This window comes from Lepisosteus oculatus, chromosome 12 (assembly GCF_040954835.1).
Source record: "Lepisosteus oculatus isolate fLepOcu1 chromosome 12, fLepOcu1.hap2, whole genome shotgun sequence".
Classification (NCBI taxonomy): domain Eukaryota; kingdom Metazoa; phylum Chordata; class Actinopteri; order Semionotiformes; family Lepisosteidae; genus Lepisosteus; species Lepisosteus oculatus.
The window spans coordinates 38,101,685-38,111,543 of NC_090707.1; the positions used below are offsets into that span (position 1 = coordinate 38,101,685).

A 9,859-nucleotide genomic window follows, 5' to 3' on the forward strand; every position below is an offset into this window, starting at 1 on the left:
CTGTAGCAATTCAGGGCTGGACAACAGTATCTCAAACAGTTCATTTGTAAATAATAAATTTGATCAGTGGTTGGAAAAAAATGCTTTTTTTTATTGTGTCAAATACATTTTTGTTTTATTGTTTTGTATGTGTTTAAGTGCCTCTGCATAGATATTAAACGTAATATGTAACGAGTCTTATCACATAGTGTCCCACCTAACAGAATCCACTCACTACACTACACTACACTCCGAATACTGAACGGTGACAAACAAGAGCAAGCATCTCAGCCCACCTAGGATCCCACCCAGCTGTTTCTTGAAAGACGACAGGGCAGCAGCTTTCAGAACATGCTGGGTAGCCTGTTCCACGCACCTACAACCCTTTGTGCAAAGAAGACATGCCTCCCGTTTTCAGATTTGTATACGTTTCCACTTGAGTCCCCTGGTTTGTGTTTCTCTGTTCACTCGCTGGAGTGACTGACTTATAATTAATAATAATAATAATGATTACAGAAAGGTTAAAGTCCAACAGAAGCAGAAAAGGCCTTTCTGTGCTGTGTGCTAATTGTAACTGGTGTTTTGGCGCCCCCTGGTGGACACGTGTACGTCGTTCAGCGACTATGGCCTGAGGACCTGTGCTGGACTGACTTCTGGAGTTACTCTCTCCCACATTATTTCCATTATCACCATTTGTTTACCCTATTATTTACCCTGAACAGTACATTGACCTCCCTCCACGCCCGGGTACCCACGTTAAGAGTGGGGTTGTCGCTGAGGCTGCAAACCTGAAATCTGTCCTCAGTGTTGTCCCTACGTCTGCAATTGTGTTTACTGGCTAAACATGACGGGGGAGGGGGGTGTCTGTCCTGAGCCAATTCGTTTCCTTCCAAAGAGTCTACGCCCTCTCTCCATTTCATAAAACACAGGGGGCTAGAGAACCCGTAGACAAAGGCTCACTCGGCGATGTGTTTGCAGTTTGAAAGAGAAGTGGGTGTGGTTCAATGACACTGATTATAGCTGTCTAAGCAATCATGGAGGACAGAGGAGTCACGGTAACTCTTCATTTTCAGTGCGTAAAGACCGGCAACAAGGGCGATGACCACCTCAGATCAGGTCACTTCGAGTCCGCGGCGGAGAGAGTGAAAAACCAGGACCGGGACCAGCAGGGGGCGTTATTGGCACACAAGTCGCTGATGAAAGCGGCTGCGATCAGTTGCTGTTAAAGGCCATTTCGTCAGGTGGGGCAGCAGGGCGCCCTCTGGTGGTGGACCTCCAGTACTACAGCGCTGCTGCCTTTTTCTTGCCGGCAGTTTTGAGGGCAGCTGCCGAGGGTCCTTGGGACGGCTTTGGCGCCCTGGCGGGTTGAGGCTTGGGCTTGGGGCCCTTGGTTGATTTGGTGACCAGCGGTTTGGGCCCCTGCGCGTTCCTGGGGCTCTGGGGGGGGGGCACCTCCCCAGGGCAGCTCTTGAAGACGTGGACGTCCTTCACCAGCTGGCCCCGGATTTCGGGGGGGTTCCCACAGCTGGCCCGCACCTTCAGGTTCACCTTCTCGATCCACCTGTGGGGGGAGACAGGGAGCAGGGTGAGCTCTGGGGGGGTCTGGGCGCGGGTGTTGTGTGCTGGTGGTTGGACACAGTGATGCGCATCATGCACAGTTGTGGGGTTCTCTGTGTGCTGGTGCACAGCTATGTTGCGTGTTATGTGGGTTGTGGGGTGTGGAGTCCAGCTGTGTGGTGCTCTGCACAGCACTGGCATGTTTTGCACAGCTGTGTTGCGTGTTGTGTGCAGCTGTGAGGTTCTGTGTGTGTGCCAGTGTGCAGCTGTGGGGTGCTCTGGGCAGTTGTGTTGTGCGCAGCTGTGGGGTGTGGTGTGCGCAGCCATGCGCAGCTGATGGGTGTGGTGCACAGCTGATGGGTGCGCAGCTGATGGGTGTGGTGTGCGCAGCCGTGGGGTGTGGTGCGCAGCCGTGCACAGCTGTGGTGTGTGGTGCGCAGCTGTGGGGTGTGGTGTGCGCAGCTGATGGGTGTGGTGTGCAGCCAACGGGTGTGGTGCGCAGCTGTGGGGTGTGGTGTGCAGCTGGGGGGTGTGGTGCGCAGCTGGGGGGTGTGGTGCGCAGCTGTGCGCAGCTGTGGGGTGTGGTGCGCAGCTGTGCGCAGCTGTGGGGTGTGGTGCGCAGCTGTGCGCAGCTGTGGGGTGTGGTGCGCAGCTGTGCGCAGCTGTGGGGTGTGGTGCGCAGCTGTGCGCAGCTGTGGGGTGTGGTGCGCAGCTGTGCGCAGCTGTGGGGTGTGGTGCGCAGCTGTGGGGTGTGGTGCGCAGCTGTGGGGTGTGGTGCGCAGCAGCGCGCAGCTGTGGGTCTGGCGGCTCCCTCACTTGCGCAGGGGCAGCAGTGGGCAGTCGCACATCAGCGGGTTGCCGGCCAGGTTGATGACCTCCAGGCCCGTCAGGTTGTCCAGGCTGGGCAGCCCCTCCAGCTGGTTCCCCTCCAGCCACAGACTGCGCAGCCCCGAGCCCAGGCCCTGCAGGGCGTCCCGGGACAGCTGGGGGAGAGAGGGAGAGTGAGGAGGAGGAGGGGAGAGAGGGAGAGTGAGGAGGAGGAGGAGGGGAGAGAGGGAGAGTGAGGAGGAGGAGGGGGGGAGAGAGGGAGAGTGAGGAGGAGGAAGGGGGAGAGAGGGAGAGTGAGGAGGAGGGGGGGAGAGAGGGAGAGTGAGGAGGAGGAAGGGGGAGAGGGAGAGTGAGGAGGAGGAAGGGGGAGAGAGGGAGAGTGAGGAGGAGGAGGAGGGGAGAGAGGGAGAGTGAGGAGGAGGAAGGGGGAGAGGGAGAGTGAGGAGGAGGAGGGGGGGAGAGAGGGAGAGTGAGGAGGAGGAAGGGGGAGAGAGGGAGAGTGAGGAGGAGGGGGGGAGAGAGGGAGAGTGAGGAGGAGGAAGGGGAGAGGGAGAGTGAGGAGGAGGAGGAGGGGAGAGAGGGAGAGTGAGGAGGAGAGGGAGAGTGAGGAAGAGGGAAGGTGTTGGGAGAGAAGGCTGGGAGGAGCGAAGACCAGGAGAGAAGTGTGGGCTGGAGCAGAGGAAGAGGGAATCAGGAGCAGACAGGGAAGAGTCTCGGCGCAGGAAAGGCACCGTGAGTCACAGATGGGCTTCAGGCTGAAAAGCTCAAGAACAAATAAAAGCCCCCTTCACACACCACAACATCTCCCCCTCACACACTCCAACCCCTCCCCTCTCTTTACACCCCAAAACCCCCCTCACACACTCCAACCCCCCCTACACCCCCCCTCACACACTCCAACCCCCCTACACACCCCTACACCCCCCTACACACCCCTACACCCCCCCTCACACACTCCAACCCCCCTACACACCCCTACACCCCCCTACACACCCCTACACCCCCCCTCACACACTCCAACCCCCCTACACCCCCCCTCACACACTCCAACCCCCCCTACACACCCCCTCACACACTCCAACCCCCCTACACCCCCCCTCACACACTCCAACCCCCCCTACACACCCCTACACCCCCCCTCACACACTCCAACCCCCCTACACACCCCTACACCCCCCTCTCTACCTTCTCCAGCCCCATGTTGGCCAGGTGCAGGTGCCTCAGGCTGCCAGCCAATGGCAGGAAGGCGCCCGGCCCCACCCAGCGAATGGGGTTTCCGGAGAGGCGGAGCTCGGCCAGGCTGGGGGCGTGGTGGAGGGCGGCGGTCGGCACCTCCGCCAGCTGGTTGGCCCCCAGGTGGAGGGTCTCCAGGCCGGGGGCGGGCCTCAGCGCGCCGGGGTGCAGGCCCTCCAGGGCGTTGCCCTCGAGGTACAGCGCCCGCAGGCCGCCGGCGCCCGCCAGCGCCCCCTCGCCCAGGCGCGCGATGGCGTTGCGCTGCAGGTGCAGCGAGAGCAGGCGGGGCAGGGCGCCGAGGGCGGCGGCGGGCGGGGCGGCGAGGCGGTTGCGCTCCAGGTGCAGGTAGGCGAGCTGGGGCAGCCCGCGGAGCGCGCCGGGGTCCAGCTCGGACAGCTCGTTCTCCGACAGGTAGAGGTACACCAGGCTCCGCAGGCCCGCCAGGGCGCCGGCCGCCAGCTCGCGGATCCCGCAGCGCTGCAGGTGCAGGGACACTGCCGCGCCCAGGCCCGGGAAGCTGCCCCTGGGGACGTGGTGGAAACGGTTGCCGCGGAGGTCCAGCAGCCGGGTGTCGGCGGGGAAGCCCTTCGGGATCTTGGTGTGACCCCGGCCCTCGCAGCTGGAGTGCTGGGTGTCGGCCTGCGGGGGGACAGGGGGACATGAGGGCCGGAGAGCAGGGGACGCGGGGGGCCGCGAGGGGCAGAGGGGCGCGGCTCACCCTTTACGCGAAGGGTGGTAGGAGGGGGGAACAGGGGACGCCCAGGCTTGTTGCTGGAGCGAGGACCCTCACGCCCTGCCCAAGACAAGGCCGCCCCCCCGCCAAACTCGCCCGCCCAGAGGCCCTTGCGAACCGGCGAATCATTTCTCCCCTGAGCAGCAGAACAAGGCCATGCATGCATGCAGGCGTCCTTCAGGAGGAGAGCGGGGGGGGGGGCTGATCTTTACACAGAAGGTGGCGGGTGTCAGGAACAAGCCGCCCAGCTGTTTTCTCTGGGGGTGGGGGCGGCAAGTTCCAGACCCCACCACTCTCTGCGCAAAGAGCCGCCCCCCTCCGTCCAAGAGCTTCGGGAAGCGGCTGACCTGGCACTCGCACCCGGCGGGGCAGCGGGCCGGCGCCGTGTCCGGCACGGGGCGGGGCGTGGCCCCCAGCAGCCTCTCCTCCCTCTCGGCCCGCTCCAGGGCCTCCTGGGAGACGCAGCGCAGCTGGCCCGGCTCCACGGCGTCCAGGCCCTCCCCGGCGAGGTGGGGGGGCCCCGCGCAGGCCCCCGCCAGCCGCGCCCGCCGGCGGTCCGCCCAGTCGCGCAGAGGCCGCAGGGAGCAGCTGCACAACACGGGGTTGCCGGTCAGGTTGAGGCGCCCCAGTCTCTCGGGGCCCCCCAGGGGCTGCAGCGCGCGCAGCTGGTTGTGGCTGAGGTCCAGCAGGGCCAGCGCGGGGGCGCGCTGCAGCGCCGCGGGGGACACGTCCTGCAGGGACATGTGGTCCAGGAACAGCTGGCGCAGCCTGGGCACGGCCACCGCCTCCTCGCCCAGGTAGGTCATGGGGTTCCAGCCCAGGTCCAGGCGGGTCAGCTCCGGGAGTCTGGGGGCGGCAGGCGGAGGAGAGGGACAGGCTGTGGGGGTGCAGGCGAGCGCCGCAGGGGCGCCCCACCCCCAGTCCAAGCTCCAAGCTACAAGCTCCCAATTCCTCACACTTCTACAGTGCTTCTACCCCACTCACAGAGACAGGGGGACAGCGGGCGGAGGACAGAGACGGGGACAGCAGGCGGTGGACAGAGACAGGGGGACAGCAGGCGGAGGACAGAGACGGGGGGACAGCGGGTGGAGGACAGAGACGGGGACAGCAGGTCCAGGAGGGCGGGAGCGCGGCGGGGCGCCTGGGCCGCAGCACCTGGTGAGCGGCTCGGTGGGGAAGAACTGCAGCTCGTTGTGGTCCAGGCTGAGCCGCTGCAGGGCCAGCAGCCCGGCGAAGGCCTCCTGCCCCAGCGTGTTGAGCGCGTTGTGGGACAGGCGCAGCCAGCGCAGGCTGCACAGCCCCTGGAACACCACGTCCGGCAGGTAGACCAGGAAGTTCTCCGCCAGGCTGAGCAGGTTGAGGAAGCCCAGCTGGGCGAAGGCGCCGGGCTGCAGCTCCTCCACCCGGTTCCTGTCCACCAGCAGCTGCTTCAGGGAGCTCAGCCCGTCGAACGACTCCTGCGAGAGACGGGGGGGACCACCGGGCAGGCTTACAATCAGCAGGCCGACCGGACCGCACCGGCCCGCTCATCCCAGGACCTCCTCCAGCCACGCGGCCGGGCGGTCTGTTCCAGCCACCCCCCACTCTTTGTGCAAAGGGCTCCTGGCTCCTGTCTGCTCCCTGGGGCCGGGCCGGAACGCGCAGGGCTGGCCAGGAGGACTCTGGGAGTCTCGCAGGGAGGGAGAGGAGGAGTGGGAGAGGGCTGGGGAGGAAGGTCAAGCTCTGAGGCTCCTCCGGCCCGCCCTCACCTGGTACAGGATGGAGATGCGGTTGTCGGCCAGGCTGAGGAAGAGCAGGCGCCCCAGGCCCCGGAACGCCCCCTCCTGGACGGTCTCGATGTTGCAGCGCTGCAGGGTGAGGTGGGTGAGGTAGGGCGTGCGCAGGAAGCCGCCCGTCCGCAGCTCCCTGATGTCATTTCCTCTCAGGTCCAGCTTCTTCGTGACCTGCGGGGCCGAGAGGGAGCGAGGAGGTGAGGACCCAGAACCTCACAGCTGGGCCTCGGGCCCGTCTGCGCTGTGGAGTGGGTCAGCCTGGTCTCGGGCCCGTCTGGGCTCTGAGTGGGTCAGCTGGGCCTCAGGCCCGTCTGGGCTCTGAGTGGGTCAGCTGGGCCTCGGGCCCGTCTGGGCTCTGAGTGGGTAAGCTGGGTCTCGGGCCCGTCTGGGCTCTGAGTGGGTCAGCTGGGCCTCGGGCCCGTCTGGGCTCTGAGTGGGTCAGCTGGGCCTCGGGCCCGTCTGGGCTCTGAGTGGGTCAGCTGGGCCTCGGGCCCGTCTGGGCTCTGACCGGGTCAGCTGGGCCTCGGGCCTGTCTGGGCTCTGACCGGGTCAGCTGGGCCTCGGGCCTGTCTGGGCTCTGAGTGGGTCAGCTGGGCCTCGGGCCCGTCTGCGCTGTGGAGTGGGTCAGCTGGGCCTCGGGCCCGTCTGCGCTGTGGAGTGGGTCGGCCGGGTATCTGGCCCGTCTGCGCTGCATTCTCTTACCTCAGGGAGGGTGGGGGGCACCTCGGTGAGGTTCCTCTTCAGGCAGCTCACGGTCAGCTGGATGTGGTCGCAGATGCAGGGGCGGGGACAGCGGCGGCTCTCCGCCCCGGCGGCGCCGAGCAGCAGTACTGCGGTCAGCCACACGGGGGAGACAAACGCCCTCCGCGCAGGGGCCCGCATCCGAATCTGGAACGGGGGGCAGAGCGAGTGTGTCTGGTGAAGAGGACACGATACTTCTCCTGTCCAGTCGGCTCGTTCATATTTTACTCTTTCATCGCACATATATGGATCGGCGTCCCGAGCTGAGTGTACCCTGCCGTGCGCCAGCTGTTTGCGGTGATAGGGGATGTTCAAGGACCAGATCAATTTGTTTGGCCTGCCCGCTATTTTGTCTTTTCTTATGAATTAAGCCGTATCTGTAACTCTGTAGAGATCAGCTCCGCCGCCCTGTGCTGAGGTTCCCTCCGAGCCCACAGCCCTGCGGGAGACTAGAGTGAGGCCAGGCAGGACTGTCCATCGGGCTCCGGCCAGCGGAACCGCGCAACAACACACAACGACAGAGCAACAACACAACAGAGCAACAACGCACAAGGACAGAGCAACAACACATTAACAGAGTGGCAACACACACCGACAGAACAACACACATTAACAGAGTAGCAACACACAAGGACAGAGCAACAACACATTAAAATAGTGGCAACACACAAGGACAGAGTAACAACACATCAACAGAGTAGCAACACACAAGGACAGAGCAACAACACATTAACAGAGTAGCAACACACAACAACAGAGTGGTCTCAAAAGTAGCCATAAAGTCAGGCAGGTGTTTTTTTTTAAGTACCTCTATTTTGTCGTTTTCTGTCGACTGGTGCGCCTTCCTCATCCTTCTCGGCTCGGTTCGGCGGCTCCTCTGACCCACTGGGAATTGTAAGCTAGCGAATAAGCCGTCAAGGTCTCAATACCTGAGGTCAAAAAGTATATACAATTATATAAAAACCTATTAAAAAAAACAATTTGTGGGGAGTTTTTTTTTTTAAATGATTGCTTTCGGAGGCGCCGGCTCTTCTCGCCTCGCAGCCCCGTGTCTTTCCCCGTGTCCGAGGCGCCGGTGGACTCGCAGTGTGTGAAATAGCTGCGTGACGAGACCTCCCCTCCGCACAGCTCCGGGAAATTCTTCAGCCGTGACCCCGCGGCCCCGCGTCAGCCCGGGTCCAATTAGCAGGCAGGAGAGAAAGGGGGCAGCTGGGCGGCAGAGCTCATTACAGCAGCGATGTATCGGGGCGTCTTCACAGACAGGCCCAGTCGGTACCGGGGCTTCTTAACAGAGAGGCCCAGTCGGTACCGGGGCTTCTTAACAGAGAGGTCCAGGCGGAACCGTGTCTCCTGACGGAGAGGCCCAGTCAGTACCGGGGCTCCTGACAGAGCGGTCCAGGCGGAACCGTGTCTCCTGACGGAGAGGCCCTGTCAGTACCGGGGCTCCTGACAGAGCGGTCCAGTCGGAACCGGGCTTCTTACCAGAGAGGTCCAGGCGGAACTGTGTCTCCTGACGGAGAGGCCCAGTCAGTACCGGGGCTCCTGACAGAGCGGTCCAGTCGGTAACTGGGGCTCCAGAAAGAGAATCTCTGTCGGTACCGGGGGCTCTTGACCGAGAGACCCAGGCGGTACCGGGGCTCCTGACTGAAGGCGTCGCTGCGGAGAGGCGGGTTTCTCGGGTTTAAACTCAGCTGCCGACTTCACCCCGAAGACCTCGGAGAGACAAAGCACGACTCCCGCCCAACCCGGGCGGGTTAGCGCTGGGGGTAGTTAGTGCAGGGAAAGCTAGTACTGGGGTAGTTAGTGCAGGGGCTGTTTCGTCTCGTGGCAACACGAGTGTTTTAAAAATAAATGTCCTTCTGTTTAAAATCGCGCCCGTCCTGTTTCTGTGATTCTCGACCGCAGGTGAAGGTCGGATGTTTCCATCGCGCCCACGGCGGCGACAGGTACAAAAGCTGTTCTGTTTCAGAAAGGCGGCAACGTAAGACCACCGTCACTAACACCAGCGTATCGCAGCCCTTGACGTGAAACCAGGCCTGGCGGACCGGTACGTTAAAGACCTGTACGACACGCATACAAACATGATCAACTTCGTAAAACAAAACATAACACCATCAAATACACGTAAACACATCAACCGGTTCACTTCAGCTGAAATCAAAGCAGTGGTTGTATCTGAAGAATTGCCTGTATTAAGTCAATACCCGGGGCTGGTACGATATCGACGACCGCTGTCGTAATCGATAACGACCTCGATCGACGTGATTAATCCGCTGGATGAGCTAGCCACTTGTACCCGAGCTCACGCAGACGCTGAAAATCCACCGAGACAGAAACGGCAGACTCTCACGCACAGCTCAAACTTGGGAAATACCTGGAGGTCGCGGCAGCCCAGAGCTCGTGGATAATCCACGCGTTATCCGCGGAGAGAGTGGACCGGAGCTCGCTGGCGAGCTGCAGTCCTCCGGGGGGGGGGGGTATCCGGGCGGCTGGCCGTCCGCACGGCAGCCCACAGCCACACAAAGGCGGCCTGTGTTCGGGCCGGTGAAAAATCACTGCTCAGGTCTGCCCTCTCTCCTCCCGATCTCTCTTTCCTCCAGTCTCTCTCCTCTCCTTCTGCCCCTGATCTCTCTCTCTCCAGTCTCTCTCCTGTCACCAGACACCCCTCTCCTCTCTCCCCCCCCCCCCCCCCCAATATCAAGACCCCTCTCTCCTCTCCTTGTCCTCCAAATGTCTCTCCCCCTTGCCCCTGTCCTCCTGTCTCCAGATCCCTCCTCCCCCCGACCCCTCTCCTCCAGTCTCTCCCCCAACACCATGTCTATCCTCCTCCTCCTCAATCTTCCCCACTCTCCCTGCAGACCTTTGGAATCAACCGAAGGGAGACTCTCAAGTCACCCCAAGCTCTCCGACTGGCACAGGCGGGGATCCCCTTGCAGTCGTGCCACCCCTGCACCTCTGCTGGACCAGGGACCCCCAGACACACACACAGACAGACAACGGACAGAGAGGCCACTGA

The 9,859-nt window shown here is 62.4% G+C and overlaps 1 protein-coding gene across 1 annotated transcript; it reads right to left on the reverse strand.

Annotated features, from left to right (window-relative positions):
- Nucleotides 1–70: 70 nt before the first annotated feature.
- chadlb (chondroadherin-like b) lies at nucleotides 71–9,414 on the reverse strand. The gene is made up of 9 exons (XM_069196852.1): nucleotides 9,218–9,414; nucleotides 7,652–7,772; nucleotides 6,805–6,990; nucleotides 6,079–6,273; nucleotides 5,486–5,787; nucleotides 4,678–5,176; nucleotides 3,550–4,236; nucleotides 2,353–2,519; nucleotides 71–1,540 (listed from the first exon to the last, which is right to left on the reverse strand). The coding sequence occupies exons 2-9, from the start codon at nucleotides 7,691–7,693 to the stop codon at nucleotides 1,261–1,263; spliced, it is 2,358 nt and encodes a 785-aa protein (XP_069052953.1). The 5' UTR covers nucleotides 7,694–7,772; nucleotides 9,218–9,414; the 3' UTR covers nucleotides 71–1,260.
- Nucleotides 9,415–9,859: the final 445 nt, after the last annotated feature.